We start from the raw sequence: 23,074 nt of genomic DNA, 5'->3' as shown, positions 1-23,074 counted from the left end.
TTCTTTAAAACAGTGGTTCTCAAACTTTGGTCGTATCAGAATCACCTGGAGGAAATGTCTTACTTTAATGAACCTGGGTCTCCTTTATTAGTTCTCCAGGTGATTTTGATGCTTACCAAACTTTGCAAACCACTGCTCTAAAGCCTCCAAAACCTGAATTCAAATCCCAGCTCTACCTCTTACTAGCCATGGGATTTTGAGCAAGTGAACTCTTCCATGCCTCCTTCCTGTAAAATACCTTCTCAGGATCACTGTGACAATCATGTGCAACCATGTATGAACGGCACTTAGCACAGCTCATGGAACACAGAAAGGGCTTGAAAGGATGTAGTCATTGCTCTCATTATTCAGAAGACTGGTATATCTGGGCCTTCTCTCTGCCCCACCTCCCATTCTCGCCAACGCCAATTTTCCAACAAACTGGCGGCATTAGCAGACCACCCTCCCAGTGCAGCCTCAGATGCTTCCCTCCATGGTCACAGTCATCTAAGTTGCCCCACAGGGGACCCATGTCCTCAACTCTCAACTGTATTCCATCTCTCAACCCCTTCTGAGATCTAGCCCCACAAACTGACGAGCTCAGCCCAGGTCCTTACCAGACCTTGCTAGGGTAAGTCTACAGACTGGGAGGGTCTCCAAGGCTGCCATAACCAAGCTGTGTGACTTAACTGAGTTACATGGAAGTTCTCTGGTCTCAGCTTCCCACCTGTACAAGGAGGCAATTGGTCCAGAAGAGTATTCTCAATGGCATTTTGAGGATACAAATGTTTGAATGAGACTCTCCCACACAGTACAATGCATTTAGCATGCATTGCTTCTTCTTAATGCCACCAATGCCCATTCATCATTGGAGCAATAAATATACATCGCACACGTTTGGCAGGATCGGGGTGAGGGCAGTACTATCCCATTGAGATTACAGACTATTTCTAATGTTTTTCCAACTCTAACTCTGACCTTGTCCTCCAGAACTGAGAAACAAACTGAGACCGTAACCAGCACCCCAGTGGGTCAGCCTTGCCAGGACAGGAAAGGACGTGATTTTAAAATACTCTAGAAAAAGCACCAAGGCCCAGTGATCTGCTTCCTTGAGTTAGCTACAGCTGGAGGCAGGCTGGGAAGCACTCCCTACTAACACTTATTCATCAAGAAGAGCTACAGCAGCCAAGGGGGTCTTCCCAGACCCCCGTGGGCAACTGGCTGGAATCTGATCACTGTTAGCCCAGCCAAGGGCCCCCTTTCAGTCCAATTACACACAGCCATGGTGGATTCCCAATTACACACAGCCATGGTGGATTCCCTACCGCCTGCATTCTCCACTGACCCAAGCCCAAGATGGGCACTGAACAAAATTCGATTACCTTCTGTCTCAGGGTGAACCCTTATACAAAAAGCAGACTTTTTTTCAGATAAGTGAGGAGAAAACTAAGAGCTGAGTCCCAAGCACTGTTTACTCATTGAGCCAGTATTTATTATCCCATTCCTACAATATATTGCCACTGTTCTGGGCCCAGAGCACAGAAATAGTGAACAGGAGTGTACCTTTGTGGAATGTACATTCTGCTGGAACTCGCCATGAGTCATCTCCAGGGCCAGACATACCAGGGTTTGCATCTTGCTCTGCCACTTTTTACTGGGTAGAACTGGTGAGTTGGCATCCCTGAGCCTCAATTTGTTCGTGGGTGAAATGGATCTAACAACGAAATCTACCTCCTGAGGATGTCAAAAGAATTAAATGATGCATGCAAAAACAGTATTTTAGCGCCTGGCTCAAAATACAAGCTCAATGAATGTCAGGTGTTTTCCCTAATAAATAAGGGAGAAAAGCAAATGGGACTATTGCTCAAAAGAAGAGGAAGGAAAAAACAAAATATATTACAGTTACCACTGGAGTTAGGAGCTGTAAGTCTTTGGTAAAGAAGGCATTTTCCTGATTGCTGTTCCCTGAGGTATCTCAGTTGGAGGCCTAATCATAGATCCTCAGAATGAAAGAAGCCTGAGAGGCCAACTGATTCAATCCCTTCACATTAAAGAAAAGAAGCCTAAGGCCCAGAGAGGTTTCATGACTTACCCAAGGCCACACAGCCCCCAGGGAAAGTAGCAAAGCCAGTAGGAGGCAGAATAACAGAGCAGAAATCCCAGATGTGTGTTTCAATCCTGGTACCTACCATACCTGCTTCTGACCTTGGGCAAAGGATCTATTGTCTTGGAGCCCCAGGCTCTTCATCCATGATGGGTGCCTGGCATACAGTGGGACCTCTGTAAATATGGGTCCCCTTGCCTCCCCCCGCTCTTTGGGGTTCCTCGGCCTCATTTCACAGCAGTGGTGGCCAGGATCTAAGTCTGAAGGACCTCTTCACTGAAGGCATAAAGATCAGGACAGATAGGAGAGAATGTGCGACAAGGGGAGCCTAGCAGGTGTCTTTTGAGGGGCTCTCCAGCACTGGGAGCATGCCTCTGAACAGTGTGGGAGACCAAGACAGGCAAACGAATATCTTTCATTTTAAACTTCTCTGAGGCCATCTTGACCTGTGAAACGAAAACTTGTAGAAAGGATCAAATGAGCTAATTTAGAACACTAGCTAATTTATGCATGATTTACTATGTGCCGGGCATTGTTCTAAAGACTTGACACGCATGAGCTCACTTAATCTTCACAAGAGCCCCGTGAGGTAGGTACACACTCTCCCCATTTTACAGATGAGTAAAGTAGGGCCCCCAAAGGGAAGGTAACTTAAACAGCACATACTGTTCATACTGGGAGAAAGCCAGGATGTCAACCCAGGCATCTGGCTCCAAGTCTGTGCTCTAACCCAGGGGTGGCAAACTTTTTCTGTAAAGGGCCAGATGATAAGTCTTCCAGGCTTTGCACGCCACACAGCTACTCCATTCCGCCTTCACAAAGCAGCCAGGGACAAAACAGAAATGAAGAAGCGTGCCTGTGTTCTGATAAAACTTTATGAACACTGACATCAGAATTTCATAAAATATGTGCATCACAAATTATTCTCTTGACTGCTTCCAACTATTTATAACGTGAAAAGCCATCTGTAGCTCAAAGGCCGTATGGAAGCAGGCAAGGGCTGGAGTTAGCCCCTGAGCAGTAGTTCAGGGAACCCTGTGCTATCCTGAGCTACCCTGCCTCACTTTGTAAACTCTTCCATGGAAAGTGCCGGAAAAGTGACGGTCACAGACTCAGTGGTCAGGAAGCGTTCATTCCTTTTCCCTTCCCTAATCCCGGTCACCCTCCCAACCCATCAACCCAGAAAAGGGCCACGTTGTACTGTGTGCCCAGGAGAAGAGGCAAGGAATGGGGCATTCGTGTGGTGGACTACGCCTTCCTCAGTAGACACAGCCCGGCTGGCCCCAAAGATGAGGAGAAGGTGAACACGTTAGGTCAGTGGGCCTTCAAGCGTTAATGTGTGTACACCTGGACGTCTCGGTAAAAAGCAGATTCTGACTCAGCAGGTCTGGGGTGAGGCCTGAGATTCTGCTTTTCTAGCAGATTCTGACTCAGCAGGTCTGGGGTGAGGCCTGAGATTCTGCTTTTCTAACAGGCTCCTGCATGAGGCCAGTGCTGCGGGTCTGGGGGCCCATCTCTGAGCAGTAACTTCTAGGGCAAACCCTTTGTGTCCATCACACAAGTCAGACACAACAGTGCTGCGTCCTGACTTCGGGTTCAGAACAGCGTCCCTCAGGCTGGACTCCCCAGAGACAGGGCAGAGTTCAGGATCAATAATCAGGCCCGCTCTCCCCGGACAGCCCTGAGATGACTTAAACTGAAGGGGGAGGACACCGAGGGCAGAGATCAAGAGCGGACAGAGGGAGGCTCCAGCAAAGGCCGTCAGTTGCTTCGGGCAACAGCATGACGGGGCGTCCTCTGGGCCCTGGCAGACAGCAGCCCCTCCTCCTGCGCCTGCCAAGGCTCTGATGGACCGAAGCAAGAGGCCTATTTCCTCATCGGGCCTCTGAATAACTAGGGCACTTCCACAAGGTCACAGTTATTCATTTAAATTCCAGCTCTAATCAGCAGGCAGAGCGTGAGAAATTACCCCTTCTGAAGAGAGAGACTGTCATTGGTGTACCATAAGCAGCCCCTCGTGGCTGGAGGGAGAGGTGCTGGGGGAGGGGAAGAGAAGGGTCTTACACCCACATGCCCCAGCACTGTTCCCTGCCTCCTAGATCCTTCCTCTACCCTGCCCTCTTCCTCACCTCCAAAGGGATTGTTCTCCCCTTGGCAGAGAGTTCTGGAACACACAGGAAGAGGGCTGAGGGCATGACATGGTACAGAGGGGGCTGGGACTGCCCACTCCTGACCCCCCAGGCAGCATAGGGAGCCCAGTGACTAACCCCAATGAGCCAGGGGCATGGGATAAGTGCCCAAAAGGGGTCTCCTGCAGGCCACAAATGGGTTATCTGGCCTTGGAGATGTCCCTGCCCCTCCCTGGGGCCTCAGTTTCCTCCTCTGAAAAGTAAAATAGTTGTCCTCTTTGGACAGGATACCCATTGAGCTCCAATATGTCTCAGGACCCTACAAATTCACAATGTCCTGGTATTTGTTCCCACATTTTCTGCTCAATAGGTATTTTGAGGCCCTACTATGTGCCCTGCACAGAAAGTTAAGAATGCAGACAAAGAGAAGCAGCACCCCTGGCCCACAGCTCTGTCTTGGAAATGCCAGGGTTTCAAAGATAAAGAGCTCAAGCTTTGGAGGCAGACAGATGTGGGATCCAGGTCTTGTACTAGCAGCCAGAGACCGTGGGCAGTTCCCGACCCTCTCTGAGGCTTCTCTTGTCTGACAGAGGACAGTAACACCTGCCCAGGAGGGTGCATGTGAACAGTTAAATCAGAGCTGAGTGTCCCTCACCTCCTTCAGGTCAGCACACCACAAATGCCTGATGCCTCTCTATTATCCTAAACCTCCCTCCTAAAGACAAGGAGGAGGGGCTGTGGATCTTCCCACATGGAAGCCCAGGGAGGTATTGCCTGCCCTTTTTCTTCTGGGTGTTTCCAGGTCAGTCTCTCTGCGCCCCCAGCCCATGGCCTGGACATTGGGGAAGGTGCTGCCAACACCATCTTCCAGTAGGTTATTTCTCACCCGTACCCTCAGCATGTAAAATTAATCAATTGTCCCTCACAGTCTGCCCGCAGCCCCTGGGTAAACAGCTACATTAGCTCATAAAATCCCCAATTTGTCTTCCTGTGGGGAAGGGGAAAAAAATCAGAGAACCACTAAAGGCGTCTTGTTTCAGAGCCACAACGCGGCTGGCTCCACAGGGCCTGGCCAGCGGCTCAGAGGGGCTGACCTCAGCCTGGGCCAGGCAGCTCGGGCCGCCGCCTGCTCTGTCCCGGGCCACAAGGAGAGGTTCTGAACTAGTGATCTGCTTCAGGCTCAGGAGGTACAAAAAAGCAAGGGGTTGGGGTGGGGAGTTACAGGATTGGCAATCAGCTCTTGACACCTCAAGGGCAGCACAAAGAGTGCCAGATTTGGAATCAGGCTGGAATCCCCTCTTGGCCCAGCTCCTCGATGGCTGGCTGACCTCAACACATCACTTAACCTCCTGGCCTTATCTTCCTCAGAAGAAAAATGGGGCTCAGCGGACATACCTCAGAGGGTTATTAAGAGAATAAGATGAAAGAATGGCTGTGGAATCGGAATGGGGCTGCACAGGGCTGGTTACAGTTATGTGAGGGAGGGTCACCCACCGACCTCCACCCATCTGGAAAGACAGACAGGAGCCTGTGTGTCTGCTGCGTTTCACTCCGCCATACTGTTTCATCCAGGACCAACAGGCACCTTTTCAAGAATTACAAAAAGGCGCTCCCCCACTTTGGTCAGAGGCAGCCCCATGGTTGCAGGCTTGGCAAGAGGAATGCAGGCTAGATTTCAGCCCCCACTCATTCCCTCAGCCGGGAGCCCCTGCTCAGGGCACAACACACACAAGCCAACATGGGGACCCCGGGTCACGTCTTTGACAGGAACCAGGAGGAGGAGGGGTTGAGTCAAGTGGTACTTTTACAAACAAAACTTAAGGTGTTGGGCTTACTACCTCACCACCTTAAGGTGTTCCAGAAAACATCATCTTAACAGAGAGGCCTGAGCATCCTCTATAAATTAGTTTTTAACGGTTTCATTTTTCTCCTCAGGGCTCATCACCCACCCTCTCATACCATATATGTAATATGTACATATATATAATATGTGTAATATGTGTGTGTATATATACAGTTCTTTAGTTGTCTTCCCTCAAGTAGAATAAAAATGAGGACAGGGATTGTCTTCTGTTTTGTCCACTGTTTTATCCCTAGTGCCTACAACAGTGCCTGGTACACAGTAGGTTCTCAATAAATATTTGTTGAGTAAAATATTATTAAATAGAAAATTAATTTAATGGAATCTTCCTAGGAAATTCTGTCCTATGCATTGGTTCAAACACCATTTATTCTCAAAGGTAGGGTGTGGACAGAAGAAAACAAAAACAGGGAAACCCTGTGTATTAGCTGGAGATAACTGTATTATTCTTTTATGTTATGTAATATACTATATAGATCAATGGTCAGAAACACTACTTACGTCTGGTTGATTCTTTCAGATAGTCAAAAAAAAAAAAAAAGTATAAATTCATTTGGAAAGAGGACTGCTAATAATGAAAACATCATATTATCGCTAAAGAAAAATAGACAATAGTTTCATTAGGAAATGTTTACAAGACCTTCAGTTGCCGAGAATTTGCAGTGATGGAATTTTCAGCATGTTCCAATGGACTGTGCATGGGCTTTGGAATCCCAGAGTCCTAAGTTCAAATCCCAGTGCTACCGCTGATGAGCCCTATGACTTGGGGCAAATGGCTTAACCTCCTGGCCCTCAATTTCCATTATTTTAAAATGGATATAACAATACCTACACCTTGTATTGATATTATAAGAATTTAATGTTAAAAGGACTAAACAAGAAAATGTATGTGAAACAGTTAAGAATGATGATACTCCCTTCTCACTTGGTAGGGTTAATTACTCTTCTTAACTCAAAATTCTATCCAGTTTAGAAAAGTCTCCAAATCATTCTAAGTCATCTGACACTTCTTATCCATATATGGTTGTATCCTCCCATATGAGCCTGCGTGTGTATGTGTACATATGTGTGTGTGTGTCTGCACACACACACACAATGCTTACCATTAGAACTCTGGATGAGTATGCATTTTAACAAGAGAAATGCACAATTAGCATAAGAATGGTTCTTCCATTTGTTCATTGACAAAAACCATTCCTCTTCTTTTTTCTTTTTTTTTTTTTTTTTTTGTTAATACAGTGAGCATGTATTAGTTACATAACCATTTTTAAATTGCTAATTTCATTGTAGGGTGGGGAGAAAGCCATTTCTTAGAATAAAAAAAAAGAAGACTTCTTTCACCCACATATTTTCCATGCTAAGTATGTCCTATCTTCAACTTTCAACCACATGAAGCTATAGAAGTAGATTTATGTACAATAAGGCAAAAAGGCTCAGTAAATTGGAGAATTCATATCTTAAGAATATCTTTAAAAAATATTTCCAAAAATGCTCATTTTCCACTTCTTTGATTCACCCAGAAATATTAATCAGAAGGAAGTGACTATATAAGCATGGGAACCACATTCCTTTGGTTTTAAAATGGTTTTCAAAACCAATACGAACACATTAATTCAAGGCATTTCTTCTCAACCCAAAGCAATGAAAATGCAATGTACTTAGATCTCTGTTCTGTTTAGAGTACCTAGAAAAAGGTCTCACTCAGAATCAAACCATGCACAATCTGGCAGAGGGGAAATTTCCACGGCAGCTATGCAAACACAGAGACTCACCTGGACCTTGACTGACATCTGTGGCAGCATTTTCAAAGAGAGGGAAAGGCAGAGGAGAGAAAGGGGGAGAAAAAGGAAGAAGAGTGTTAGAAGCACACACACACATGCCCTTGCATGACTATCATGTTCATGCAAGACCCCAAAGGTACTCAGCTTCTGAGCACTTAGTTCTACCTTCACCCAAAAACCACCCATGCAAGCCGAGGGACCAAGCTCCCTTTCCACTGTGCATGTAGCAAGAGAGGTGAGCTTCACATCTGTCCGGAAAGACATCATCCTGGAATCAGATAGGGCTCTGAAGAGCCAAGCAGACTGGAATCCTGCAAGAATATTGGTTAAAATATTCTGGTTGATTTCTGCATAACACCACCCAAGCAAATCCTCCTCGCCTCCAGATACAGAACACTGGACATGATGTCAAGCAAGATTCCCCACAGAGAGAAAAAATAATAAACCACTTCCTTGAGGAACAAAGAAAAAGAGGCATGAGAATTAAGAGCAAGTTGCAGCATTATTTACCATATAGGACTGAAGGACAGAAGGTAACAAAACATTTATAATCCCCTCCCTCTCCAGTATTCCCAGTGACCATCCTTCATCACAGACAGCCGTGTGTATGCAGGAGATTGTGTGTGAGTAGATCATTTGCGATACAAATTGAAATCCTGCCTCCCCCTTTAATTTTTCTCCTTGCTTTTCACCTCATCATTAATGACAGGAATTGCCATTTGAAATCACATTTGACAACTACAAATAAACATCCAGCCCTAGGAAGGTTGACATTTGAATTAAGCCAATGAACTTTCAAAAAATGAAGAACAGTTCACTCCCATCATCTTCATGAACACAATCTCCTCCTACCCTCAAATGTAAGATAGAATCCTCCTGAGAAGCCAAGTCAAGAGCAAGCTAGAACTTTGTCAAAACCTCTAGACCCAACCTGAAAGGCTATACCTCACCTGAGGAGATGGAACAGGGGGCTACTTCAGGAAACCACTGGCCATCCCAGCAATCCTGGGTGACTCACTTAGAATCATGGAATGGTAGACCTGGGATACCCACCGACATCATCTAGCTTAATTCATTTTTGGTTAAGATGGGGGATGAAAGAGTTTGAGAGACTTGCCCAAGGTCACACACTTAGTTCAGGTACAGAGACTAAATAAGACACTAGACCTCTTGAATCCCACCCAGTTCAACATTTATTCAATGGAAACCCAGTCCCTCAGAGGCATATGGGACCCAAGTTCAGTTTGTAGGCTAAAGTGAGCAACCTCGAGCCATGGGGGAGACCATCCTAGCTACCCTGTGAGCGAGTCATGGGTTTTGTCTACTGTGCCTCTAATTTGCTGCAATCAGATTTGTAAAGTTTTGGCAAGATCCGTAGGAACTGGAACTCCTGTCCCAGGAAACTCCAGGCGCTGACCTAACAGAGCTGTGCCCCCACATCCAGGAGGGGCAAACCCACAGCAACAGCTAAGCATTTCTCCAGCCCATACCCTATATTCCCTAGAAGCTGTATCTGCCCAAAGAGACTTCTAGAGAGCTCTGAATCATTCCTCAGCCACACCCCCTTTCAGATTTTCTGGTGAGTTGTTAGATTCAGGGGCAGAGTGGCAGCAAGAAGAAAAGTGGCAAAATAGAAGAGGTGGGAAGGGAAAACATTCTGTATAAATAACTAAGCAGGGCAATTAACTGTGACTGATGGATTGCCTAGAATAGTGGTCGTTAAAACACCCCTTCATTAAACAGGATATCAAACTATTTACATGTAGTGGAGTTCAGTGGTGGGACTTTCAACACTGTTATTTATGGAAACATGCTCTTTGGAGGCACCAACACCCAAGGGAGGCAGGATACCTTGGAACTCCCAAGTTCTTTCGATACTAAGTTGCCCATTTGAACGTTGTGTTTAGAATGTTAAACTCTGGAGACATACAGATCTGGGTTCAAGTCCCTGCCTACTGAATGGCTGTGGTTGGTCAATCACTGAACTTCTGAGTTGTTTTCCTCAGCTATACAATGGGAAGAGAACAGAACCTCCCTCATGGCACTGTTATGAGATTAAATACTTGTAAAGCATTTAACTCAGTACAAGGCAAACACTGCATAAATGTTAGGTGTGCTGATTGTTACCATCTTGAATTACCACAGACAGAACTACCAAAAAATGGTGACCAGGAGGCTCCCTGGAAACACCAAGAGCCTACAGGAATTAGGGCTTTGTGTATGTGTGTGTGTGTGATTTCAGTTCAACTCTTCTACTTATGAATGAAGGTGTCTGATCCATCCCTCCCCTCTCTGGGGACTTTTTCCTCCCTTCTCCTCCTCAGGGGGAAGTGGGACAAGGAGGAGTTAAAAGGTTGTAGGAGAGAAGGAACAGGGGTCCAAAAAAATTCCATTCCTTCCTGAAGCTTTAATTGGCCTTAGTTCTAGCCCTGAGCATAAAACATACAGCATCTCTTCTTGCCAAAGAGGAGCAACAAGAACACCAAGAAAAACCTCCTTCAGTGAGGGGTCAGGGTCCAAGCTCAGTTTCTAGTTGTGTCACCGAGCTGGAGGCAGTTCTGAGCATTGTGTCCAATGTGAAACAGAGACACACAATGTCACCTGGCCCCCGTCCCAAGAAGCAGTGAGTAACCTGAATCTCCACATTCAATTCTGACCAACAGAATGAAATGGCAAAGGCTGATGGGGGCAGGGGGAAATCAGAACCTCAACCATATCCATCCATTATACTGTCTGTCCATCCTTTACCCCTTCTTTGTGTAACAAGTCCCAGCTGTCTTTTGGGGAACCCCTTTCCCATCCTTAATCCATGTGGCTTGATAGAGATGACCCCACCTTAGCTCCTAGTGTACCATGTGACTCAGGCCAGGTCATAGGAATTGGCACAGAGAGGGAGATCCACAGCTGGATTGCCAGGATTCAGGCTCTGGGTCTACAGGCTATGTAGACCTTGGGTCAGTTACTGAATCTTTCTGTGCTTCAGTTTTGTTATCTGTAAAATGGGTATGATAATAGTTCCTACCTCCTAGGGTGGTTGTTAAGAGCTTGGAACAGTACCTACATTTAGAAAGCCCTCAATGTTAGCTAGTAATTTTACTGCCTTCATATATGAGAGGACAGGGGTATTAAAAGTCTTTCCTCTGGTCACACAGCAAGGAAGGCTGACCTAGGACGCAGCTTCGGATGTTTCCGACTCCATGCCTTGCTGCTGTCCCACGTCCAAGGCGACCATCCCCAGAGCTCCCTCTGTCTGTGCTTACGAATGATCTTCAGCCTGGAGTCTGTGTCTGGGGGAGTAGCACTGGGCCCCCGGACTGGTCAGAGGAAAGATAAATATGTAAATGTGTGTATGTATATCAATCTTTAATGGAGAAAAATGGGGGCAAATTGCAGAAGAAAAGGCAGTTGACAACCAGATAAGATTGATCCAGGAGAGGTGGTGTCCTCACCCATACAAGCACGTCCTCCGCACCCCCCCCCCCACTGTTTTATTTTCTCACACTGCTGGGCCTGTAGTTTTCCAGAGCACCACTGCATTTAAATCTATATTCTATTTTCTCTCCTAGAAAATAGGTCAGACCCAAGACAGAGTTCACCAGGTGGGGTCCCAAAAGGTTTGGCTGGGCCTCGCCTACAGGAGGCTGGCTGTGCAGCCTGCCCCACACTCCCCAGAGCTTATCCAGGGGCATGGGCTGCGTGTGTGGAAGTAGTGAGTAGGGGGATCTCAGACTCCTTCCTTGTGAAATTATGTAGTCCAAAGGAAGGGTAAGTCGGGAGGGCTCCGTTGGCTGAGCTCTCTTCTATAAACACAACAGCAGCAGATGGAGGGTCCCTCCTTTTTTCCCATGGTTAGAAGAACCAGATCTCCCCAAACTACAGGAAAATGTTTCCTTTTGAACTTTAAAGTAAGTGTGCTGATCTTAATGCACTTGTGGTTGAGGTTATTGTTGAACACAGGATAAGCATCTGTGGGGTACTGAGTGAAGGTGAGACTGCCCTAATTTACTTCTTCCCTGGTTGTGATGCTGAAGAGAGTAGGTGAAGGGTGGCAGCCATGGTCAAATCCTTCCTCTCCTGAGTTGCTGCCCCAATCCCTGCTTTGAGCATGGCATTCCTAACAGAGGTAGCCCTAGATTGGGCCAGAATTTGTTTTCATCACAGATTTTTTTCCACAAAGATCAGCATGAGTGCCAGAGCTAGGGGGACAGAAGAGGGAAGGTGCAAGGTCATGAGAGCCAGTCCTCAGCCCACCCCCCTACCCCCCCCACCCCCCGCCATCACAATAGAAGTAACTAACACTAATTGAGCAGGTCCTGCCTGCAGCCTATGCATGTGCCAGCCCCTGGACTGAATGGTCTTCATCAGGCATATATAAGACTGTTTCTCGTTTTCTTTAGGTATCAGCTCAAATATTACTTCCTTAGAAAGACCTTCCTTAACCACCTTCTCTAAAATAGATTATGCATGATTGCATAATAGATTATACATGATGGCACCTTCTCTGCCACTTACCCTGCTTTTCCTTCCCCATGGCACTAATCACTATTTAACATCACAGGATGGGTCTCTGCTTTTATTGTTTATAACTCCCTTTAAATACAAGCTTCATGACAGCAGTCTTGTCTGTTTCATTCACTGCTTGTATCTCCAGTGTCCAACCTGGGTCTGGTCTACAGTAGGTGCTCAGCAGTATGTATTGAATGGTTAGTAGATCATCTTAATTGATACTGGTATCTGCATTTACACACAAGAAACGTAAGGCTCAGAGAAATTAAGACACATGCCTATGGACAGAGGGACAGAGCTGGTATTAGACTCTGAATCTGTCTTAATACCCTACTAAATTGAGAGCAACTGTTTTCTCCTGTGCTGCCCTCATGATCAGGTGGGTTGTCCCCATGTTGTAACAAAGACAAAACCTGGCAGCACTAGAGAAAAGAGAGCAGCTGATTTCCTGGTAATTCTGGTAAAATTCCCTGGGAAGTCTCTCACTAGTTTAGCTTAGGTCATGTGTCTGTTCCTGAGCCAATTACTGCATCCAGCATCACATGTCAGAGGGTAAATGTAGGGATAATATGGGATAATATCTATATATCCCTGACACAAAGCACTACTAACTCATAATAAAGTTCATATTTATAGAATATTCTCTGGGCTGGTGCTAAGTGCTCTATATATCTCATCTTATTCAATTCTCACCAAAACCATAATGGGTAGGAACGTTATTCATCCTGTTTTACAGATATGGAAACTAAGACCCAGAGAGGAGGCTCTATTTTATTAATATCTCCCATACTCAGAGTAGCATAACCAACAAGGGTCAAGCTATATTTCTGAATGAAAGAGCAAACCAGGACAGGTACCATCTGACCCAGCAAGCTACAAATTAGGGATAGGAATATAGGGCATCTCACAAAAGTGACAAAAAGGCACAGCCAAGGGCAGAGGGAAGGGGTCAAATGCAGTATGACCATAGGCCTGGCCACCTGGAGCCCTTGCCTGGGCTCTGTGCTCTGCACCTTCTGCAGCTAAAGCTCAACCCAGGATCTGAGGAGTCCACAGGGCCAACTAGATGGTCCCACCAAGAACCAGCAACACCTGCCACTAACCCCTTTGCAGAGTACAATCAGGTACTCAGAATTCCTTGCCCAAATTGCCCCAAATTCACTGGGGTCCATTCTCCCAAAAGCTGACCAATCCACCAATGTGTGTACACTAGTATCAAGAAATGGCCAAGGGAAACCAATTTATAGGAGCTGTGGACTTCTACAGGCTGGGGTGTCCACACAAATGTCCACAAGGATCTTCACGGGGCTGGAAGTAGAGAGAAGGGAGGCTGCCCACTGGGAGGCAGATGCCCATGTATGTTCTTGCCCCAGGCCCACAAGCATCAGGTCAGGCCTTCAACTGAGGAGTACCCCCGACTATAACATTAGGAGATAAAAAAAAAAGGCATGCACTGCATCTCTCCAATGGCCTGTCCTTTCTTGCCCCTGGGGAGAGTGAGCACAAGGTTCTTCCCTCTACTTCAGGAACAAATACAGAAACAATCTCGTTAGTTGAGCTAAAGCAAACTTCCAGCAGCGAAGCGGCTGGGCTTCCTGTGTTCTGGGGCTCTTTCCAGCTTTCAGTGTCTGAGCTCTTCAAACACAGGAAGAGATGTCTCTCCACAAAAGGCCAGGTGGTATTAGCTTCATCCCCAACACAGAGCCCATTTATCCGCCTTTGTAGAAGACTGAGCCCCCCCAGCCCTGCTGCTGTTTGCTTTTGTTCTTTGATGCTAATAACCCCAGCTTGCAAGATGAAGCAGAGAGGTAGCTGCTGTGTCAGAGGCCAGCCAGCCTGGAAGGCAGAAGCAGGGAGAGGAGCAGGCTGCAAAGCAGGAAGGAACACGGATGGCACACCCATGGGCTGGCTCACTACTGTGCCCAAATACCTTGGGGGCTCTAACATACTTGTAGTGGCTCTGGCTTGAGAAACCAGAGCTTGAGTGACAGTTGGGGGAAGAAGGAGTCTACTTGTTACACGTGCAATCAAAGATCAGTTCAGACAACAGGGTCTGGTTGGGTTGGGTTAATGCTTTAGGGATTTTGAGCACAGACATGGGAGTAAGCCAATCTGGGGTTTGCATCCTGACTTTACCACTGGTTATTACAAATACTTTTTTCAAATTGTTTAGCTTTACCTTCCACTTTGGCCACAGGAAGTAATGGCAGTGGAGTCAGTTCTGCTAGAAGCACGTGTACATTCCTAAAAGTCACCCAGATGGTGCAGAATCACAGTAAAAACCACAGAGCTAATGGGGAAAATCAAGTTGGGGCATAACACCCCAAAACCTCATCAGTGGCCCATAATAGAAGATAGAAACCAGTTTTACACGTGTTAAAGGGTTAAGAAATATATAAATACTAGAATCACTAGAGCCCTTGAAAAAGACTTGAAGTGTGGTGGAAGCAGGAAGCTTGTGAGTTGTCGCCAAGTAGTGAGAGGAGGATGCTCTGATATCGGACAGAGTTGTAACACCAGGTGTGCATGGGTGTGGCTCACAGCACACGTGGTAACTGAAGGACCAGGCATGCTTCTGACGTGTGTGCTTTTTGTGTATTTCTACACAGCCTGGCTCAGCAGGCTGCAGTTTTCTGCCTTTACCTAGTGTTTCTTGTGGACAAAATCATGCATAATCAAAGGCAAAATTATTATGCTCAAATCGCTCCCTAATATATCAATCGCAATGGAACAAATTTGCATTTTCAAAACAAGCTTTCTAGCAGAACTGGCTTTACCTAATTTATGTGACTGTTATGAGGGTCAAATGAGATGATCCATATAAAGTGCTTAGCACAACACCAGGCACAGAGTAAATGTTCAATAAACACTCACTGGAATTGTTATTGTGAATGTCTCTGCTGGCTCACTGATACACCCCTTGTAAACTGAAAGTGCCGACCTGAGCTTCTATCCAGCTGTTTAAGCCTTGCAAACAAAATGCATCTCTAGCTGAACAGTACTTCCCAGTATTAGGCCATGAGGTTGGCACCTGCAGTAGGCTCCCACCCAATAGGCTTTAGAAAAGTCCTCACAGTAGGTGGGCAGAGCCAGGAGATGGTGCCAACTTCCTAGGTAAAGAAAATGGATATCATCCTCCCCAGATGAGCATGACCCACCAAGGAGAAGAATATACACCTGCATCCCACAGAACACCAGGAAATCAGGAGACAAACTGACCTAAAGAGAGGATGTCCCTCATCTTGGTAGGTTAGAGAGGAGTGCATCACAGAAGGGAAAAGAAATCAGTCAATCCTCATGGAAAAACAGCTGAGATGAAGACATCTTCAATTTCCCTGCCTCCTGCAGATAGCATAGGGGTTGAGAGGCAGGGTCTGGGGTCAGGAAGACTTGAGTAGAAGTCCTGGCATTCCACACACTGTATATGAGCTCAGCCATGCTAATTTACCTCCCTGAGTCCTAACTTCTTCATCTGTAAAATGGGGAAAGTCTACTTACCTTGTGGGATTGATGTAAAGGTTATAAGGAGCTAATTATGCAAAAGCACTGGGAGGGTGTCTGGCACAGAGGAAGTACTAATCAGTATTAGCAAATCATCATTATTACTTGACCCGAGTGGTTTCCCTGAGACTGAGGATCTGCCCTCTTTCCAAGAATTCCATGCTCTCTGGAAAGACTAACTCCCTGGGCTTTTGCCAATTGGAAGAATGATCCAGGAGAAGCAAGTGGGTCTTCTCAGCAGAGTGAGTTCTGCAAATTTTGTAATTCAGTACAAAGGGACTTGGAAGGGGAGCCCCCGCCCCCGACACCCACTCCTCTGTAGGGGATGCTGTTATGTGCAGGAAAGAGCCCTACCTTTGGAATCAGAAGCCGCGATTTGTTTTTTATTTTCCTAAATATTTTTGTTGCGGTGGCAACATACACATAAAATTTACCATCTTAACCATTTTTAAGTGTGTAGCTCAGTGGCATAAAGTACATTCACACTGTTGTGCAGCCATCAGCGCCATCCATCTCCAGGACTCCTTGCACTATGCAAAACTAAAACTCTGTTCCCACGAAACAAAAACTGCCCACCTCTCCCCCCAGCCCCCCGCAACCACCTTTCTACTTTCTGTCTTTATGAATCTGACGACCCCAGGAACCTCATGTGAATGGACTCATACAGCATTTATCCTTTCGTAACTGGCCTATTTCACTAGTATCATGTTCTCAACATTCATCCATGCAGCGTACATCAGAACTTCCTTCCTTTGCAAGGCTGAATAATATTCCATTGTATGTGTACACCATATTTTGCTTAGAGAAGCCCAGGTTTTGAGCCCTGACTTTCTGGCCTAGTACCAGCTGTATGACCTTAGGCAACTCACAGCCCCCCCGAAGCTCTTTTCACTATCATAGCTAGCAGCAAAGAGATTAAATAGGGTACCTATTCACAATGATATTATAAAAGAAACTTAAAAATATGACCCAGAAGACAAGTGCATTCATTGTCTGTTATAATCCCTGCTGTTTAATGAAGGCCTCCTACATGTCTGGCACCGGTGGCAGCATTGTATATATATGACTTCTTTTAATCTTGATATAGATACCATTGTTATCCCCACTTAGCAAACAAGGAAACCAAGGCTCAGGGAAGTTAATACACCCAAGTGCACTTAATTCATACGTAGTGGCCAGGATTTGAACTCAGAATTCTCTGAATTCAAAGTCTTTTTCTTTCTCAGACACCATCCATCCATTCCCAATTATTTCTTCCCTTGATTGTCAACCACCCAAATCTAGATCCTGGGGGCATAGGGCAGATTTCAAGAAACTGGTGTGGGCTTGCCAATTCCAGTGGCAAGAAATGATGGTCATTAGCTAAGGACACCATCAAAAAAACCCAAAAAGACAACTTACTGAATGGGAGAAGATATTTACAAATGATAGATCCAAGAATGGGTTAATATCCAAAATATATAAAGAACTTATACAACTCGGGGCGCCTGGGTGGCTCAGTTGGTTGGGCGACTGCCTTCGGCTCAGGTCATGATCCTGGAGTCCCGGGATCGAGTCCCGCATCGGGCTCCCTGCTCAGCGGGGAGTCTGCTTCTCCCTCTGACCCTCCTCCCTCTCATGCTCTCTGTCTCTCGTTCTCTCTCTCTCTCAGATAAATAAATAAAATCTTTAAAAAAAAAAAAAAAAAAAAAGAACTTATACAACTCAATACAAAAAAATAAAAGTAAAAAAAAATAAACAATCCAATTAAAAAACAGACAAAAGACCTGGATAGATGTTTTTCCAAAGAAAACATACAGATACATGGCCAATGACACATGAAAAGACGATCAGCATCACTAATCATCAGGGAAATGCAAATCAAAAGCACAATGAAAAACCACCTTACACCTGTCAGGATGGCTAGAATCAAAAGGACAAGAAATAGCAAGTGTTGGCAGGGATGTGGAGAAAAAGGAAACCTCATGCACTGTTGGTGGGAATGCAAACTGGTGCAGGAAAACAAACTACGGAAAACAGTATGGAGGTTCCTCAAAAAATGAAAAATAGAATTACCACATGATCCAGTAATTCCACTACTGCGTATATGCCCAAAGAAAATGAAAATACCAATTCAAAAAGATATGTGCTCTCCTATGTTTACTGCAGCATTATTTATAATGGCCAAAAGATAGAAGCAATCCCAAGTGTCCATCGATAGATGAATAGATAAAGAAGATGTGGTATATATACACAATGGAATATTACTCAGCCATAAAAAAGAACAAGATCTTGCTGCTTGTGACATGGATAGACCTAGAGTGTATAATGCTAAGTGAAATAAGTCAGAGAAAGACAAATACCATATGATTTCACTCATATGAGGAATTAAAAAACAAAACAAAGACACACAAAAAAACCACTCTTAAATACAGGGAACTGGTGGTTGCTGGAGGGAAGGTGTGTGTGGGGGAAGGGTGAAATACATTAAAGGGATTAAGAATACACTTATCCTGATAAGCACTGAGAAATATATAGAATTGTGAATCAGTATATTGTACACTTGAAACTAATATAACAGTGTATATTAATTATACTTGAATTAAAAAAAGAAAGAAGGGTCATTAAATATATTAGAGTATCCATGACATCACAACCCATATTTCAGAGAAAGGATTATAAGTTGAGGCAACATATCCAAAACAGAATTCCACAAAGATACAACATCCAGCAAAATGTGAATAGGAGTTCCTTGCCAACAACAAGGACAAAAAATTGTGGTCAAGTAATAAATTTAGAAACACGTGAATTAAACAAAAATAAACAAGTTTCTCTATGGCAAGACTTCAGAAAGCCTAACCTACACTAACACACTCTGTGAAGTCCAAGAGGGGATACAGTATGCATGTTTACAAGTTTTTGAACATCGGACACTTCTCCCTCCGTAAAATACCTAGTAACATCTCATGGAATACAGTTTGAAAAAGGCTGGCTGTGAGGTTCTCATAACAGCTGGGAAGGCTTTAATTTGCCATAAGCCTTTATCCTCACCCCTTCTGTTCCCATAGCGAGCCCTGTGTCGGGTTCAATTCAAAATAGCTAACATTTATTGACCACTGATACAGGCCAGACACCGACTTAGGCACTGGAGACTCAAAAAACAACTGCCCTGGATGCAGTTAGTAGTAAATCTAATAAGTCAAGAGAGTAGATAAACATGATAGGGGAGCCCAATATGGCCTATTATTGCACTCAGCGCTAATATGGGATTTAGAGTTGACAGAGAATGCTTCAAAGTTGTTTGCTGGAGAAACCTTCAAGTGGTCCCCAGAGGATGGACAGCAACAATTAAGTGGAGAGAACATTTCATCATAACTGGCCAGTGGTCAGATGGACACCCCTGAGGGTGGGGCTCCCCAGGAGGCATGGCGGCACGTAAGCTTTGAGCTCAAATTCCAGCCTTGCTATTATGACCTTGTATAAGTTGCTTAAACTTCATCTGTAAAATGGGGGTTATTATATCAATTTCATATTTGTCAGGAGGATCAAAACAGGCAAATGTATCTAAAATGCCTAATGCTCAGCACACATTCATTCCATTTTCTTTGGTGACATTTTTGAAGTAATGTGTTAAAAAAAAGAGTCTGAGGCCGCATATGTGTTTAGAAAGAAAAGGGGGTAATGACTGTGTCATTACCTGGGCTTCAGTGTCTGCCATGGGCTTCAGGAGGGGGTCACATATTGGCTCATTAGCTGGAGACTTTCAACTAAATGCTTTCCCAAGGGTTCCTCCCCTGAGAAATGGAGTTTCTAGTGACTTGGGAACCTCAGAAAAAGCAAATAGCCCTAAGCCTCACTACTAAGCCCCATCAACTCTTTTGCTTTCCCTTAAACGCTCTCCTGTCTCTCATTTTCAGAAAATTAGCAAGGTTGACTTCTTCCCTGGAAAAGCAGGGTGTGTTGTGATGTGAAATTAGTACAGTGTCTGCTCTGCACCTAAAAGAATCATTTTTTGAGTCTGAGAACCATGCCTGTAGCCTACTAATTAGTGGCAGCCCTATTCTGAAGGGTTCAACAAGATCCTGCAGGCCCCAGCAGAAGGAACGCAGGAGGCCAGGCAGGGTGGCATTCCACGGCCAGGAACCACAGAGATCAAGCAAGCAGAGGGGGAGCTCCTAGAAGGAATTTCATATTTTATCTATCAGTAATGTGCCTTTTGAGTTAAATTATTATTATTCATCACCGTTTTTCATCGTATAACTTCCATGGTACCACAGTTCAAAAAGCGGTAAGAACACCAAAAAGGGGCTGTTTACGTGATTGTTTCAGAGAAAACAGAGTAGGAGAGACGCAGAGAATTTCAGACGTGGAAGAACTCTACAGTGTCAAGCAGAATGTTTTGTAAGTTCATTCCACTGACACATATCCAAAGCACATACCCGTGTCTGAGGGACTGTGCTGGGCACTGGGGAGATGGCAGGTGAACAAGACAGAGCGGGGGCTTGCACTCTTGGAGCTTCAGGTCTAGCTGGGGAGATGGGCCACAAATAACCGGATAATTGGTTATTTCATCGTAACTGTGATCCGTGCGATAAAGTGGCACAGGATCCTTTGAGGCTCAGGTAAGAGACACAGACCCAAGACCAGGTCATTGACATGTCCATCCCAGCTGGACAACATTGACACTAAAACCAGAATTCAGGTCATCCGCATCGCAGTTCACCTCTGTTCCCACTGTGCCGTTCCCACTGCGCCACCAGTGCCCTGACAGGGGGGCTGGGACAACAGTCCAGCACTAAGAAGACAGCGGTGGCAACTGGGACAGAAAAGCAAGTGGCCACGTCTGTGCAGCTTTCATAAAGGAACAAGAGCTGATGCCTGGGTGGCTCAGTCGGTTAAGCGTCTGCCTTCGGCTCAGGTCATGATCCCAGGGTCCTGGCTGAGCAAGGAGCCTACTTCTCCCTCTCCTTCTGCTGCTCCCCCTGCTTGTTCTTTCTCTCTCTCTCTCTGTCAAATAAATCAAAACTAAAAAAAAAAAAAAAGGAACAAGAGCATGAATTTGGAGATTCCACTGTCTTCCCAGACACTCACTCATGCTTTGTAGCGGTGGAAAATGGTTTCCACTACCCTACGGTGGGGGCCTAAATGCTAGAGCCTTCAACAATCAGGACAACAAGGAGGGGAGAGGAAAGCCTCCCCCAAAACCAATTAGAAGGGGCATAGACCCACCACACAGGCTGAGCTCTAATCTATCCACTGTACTTTGCTTGAAAATTAATCACACAAATCCCTAGATAAATCTGAGGCCGTTATTAGACAACACTAATATCCCCCTTAGAGTAATCCAGACAAACACAGCGAGAGAGGGGGGAGTTCCGAGGGGCTGGAAACCAGACCGCGTTCATGTTCACACGCATCGGCACAAGAACACATGCATGAGCGCTGACCCCCACTCCTCGCCCCCAAGCCCAGATGTCTGCTTCCCAACAGCACTGTGGGCCTCTGCCCTGACTGCTTCAGGCAAGTGGGGATAAACTGAAAGATCGCAGAACCAGGTCTGGATTCCCTCCCCTCCCCAACTCTGCCACTGACCTAATTCTCCACAAGAGAGGATTTTTCCTTTTTGGTCCTGCTTGTTTGTAAATCATGCCACCCCAGTGCACACACAGCTCAAGGCGGGCCTCACTGGAAAGCAGGGAGAAGCCAAGAAGCTTCGAGCTGTGGCCCCAGATGCCATTTCTCAGGGAGGCAGGTCAGTGGAAGTTCTATTAGGCTCAGAAGAGGGACTGAGAGGGGAGGAAGAGGAAAGACACCATCAAGCTCGTCCCAACCTTACATTCAGACTCTGCCCTTCACTGAACTAGTGGAGTTGTATATGCTAAACTTGATGTATGACCTTCGGTGGATTTCTTAATCCTTCTGGATCACTGGTCTCTTTCAGCGACACAGGATATTTGGACCCTGGATTTTTGACCCCTCAAGTATGTTTTAGACCTACTTTAAAAAAAAAAATCATTAGGAAAGAGGCTGACTTTAGTTGTAGGAAGATGTGAGTCTTTGAACTGTAAAAATTGACCTGGAAAAAAAAAAATCAGACCTGTCAGGGAAAAAATCAACACAAAATAGAACTGACAGCAGCTAAAAATGCACATGGTAAAATTTGTTATTGACTAAAAAATTGAAGGAAGAATGAAACATTCTTGACAAAATTTAGACTGGCAAATTTGATGGGAGAAAATTAGATGCGGTAGAAATAATGACCACAAAAGAACATTCACAATGGCAGAAACTATATAGGTAAAATTTGATAGGCACACAAAAAAATAACCGATCAATGAATCAAATCTGCATTGTAGAAGACACATGGAGCAGAATTGATCTGGTTAAAACTAATTCAGTAAAATAAATATGAATTGGAAAAATAAGAAATGGTTTAAGTATGCAGAAGAAAAAGTGGATTGAAGGATCATACGAGCCCCACACCATTTGCCTCCAAAAAATGCTCTTTTGATAAAAATGTTTCAGTGTTTGTATAATCCTGACTACACATTTAACATAGAGTTAAAATGCCTCAAGATCAAACTGGGCAATCAAAACATCTTAATAAATGCTAAAGAAAAATAAATTATATGATCTCAGAGGTCCATTCCAGTTGTAGTTGTTTTTTCTGATAAAAGATCAGAATAAAAAGTGAATAAAATTATACAAATACTTTATTCATAGGAGGAAAGTAGCAGGGGACCCACCTATGGCCTGCAATAATAATTGTCACACTAATAGATTTTATTTTCCTATAATATATTTCAAGCAATTTAGTAATTTTGGAAACTAACATAGGATGACTATATTTTTATTTTGTCAAAAAAAAGCAAAAATCCCAAACTGATGCTTTGTATTACCACATTTTCTTTTTTCTTTCCATTTTTTTTTTTTTTTAGATTTTATTTATTTATTTTGAGAGAGAGAGAGCGTGCAAGCGCGGGGAGGGGCAGAGGCAGAGGGGAACAATCTCAAGCAAACTCCACACTAAGCACGGAGCCCAAAGCGGGCCTCAACCCCACGACCCTGAGATCATGGCCCAAGCTGAAATCAAGAGTCAGAAACTTAACCAACTGAGCCACCCAGGTGCCTCTGTATTACCACATTTTCTTAAAAAGGCATAATCTCAAAGTTAAAAAAAAGTGTGACTTTACAATAAACTTCCTACATTATGTTTATTTCTCTTGTTTTCCTG

The 23,074-nt window shown here is 44.9% G+C and overlaps 1 protein-coding gene across 29 annotated transcripts in view; it reads right to left on the bottom strand.

Moving 5' to 3' along the window:
* NRXN3 (neurexin 3) overlaps nucleotides 1–23,074 on the bottom strand; it is a 1,527,623-nt gene that overhangs the window by 1,422,329 nt on the left and 82,220 nt on the right. For 25 of the 29 annotated variants that reach the window (XM_032406089.1, XM_032406055.1, XM_032406063.1 and 22 more), the window contains one exon: nucleotides 7,846–7,863. The exons of the other annotated variants lie outside the window; for them this stretch is intronic. In XM_032406089.1, coding sequence (XP_032261980.1) covers nucleotides 7,846–7,863 — 18 coding nt within the window. The remainder of the gene's footprint in view (nucleotides 1–7,845; nucleotides 7,864–23,074) is intronic. 29 annotated transcript variants of the gene reach the window in all.

This window comes from Phoca vitulina, unplaced genomic scaffold (genome assembly GCF_004348235.1).
Source record: "Phoca vitulina isolate PV1807 unplaced genomic scaffold, GSC_HSeal_1.0 scaffold7, whole genome shotgun sequence".
In the NCBI taxonomy this organism is placed as follows: domain Eukaryota; kingdom Metazoa; phylum Chordata; class Mammalia; order Carnivora; family Phocidae; genus Phoca; species Phoca vitulina.
This window is presented reverse-complemented; position numbering and strand designations above follow the sequence as displayed.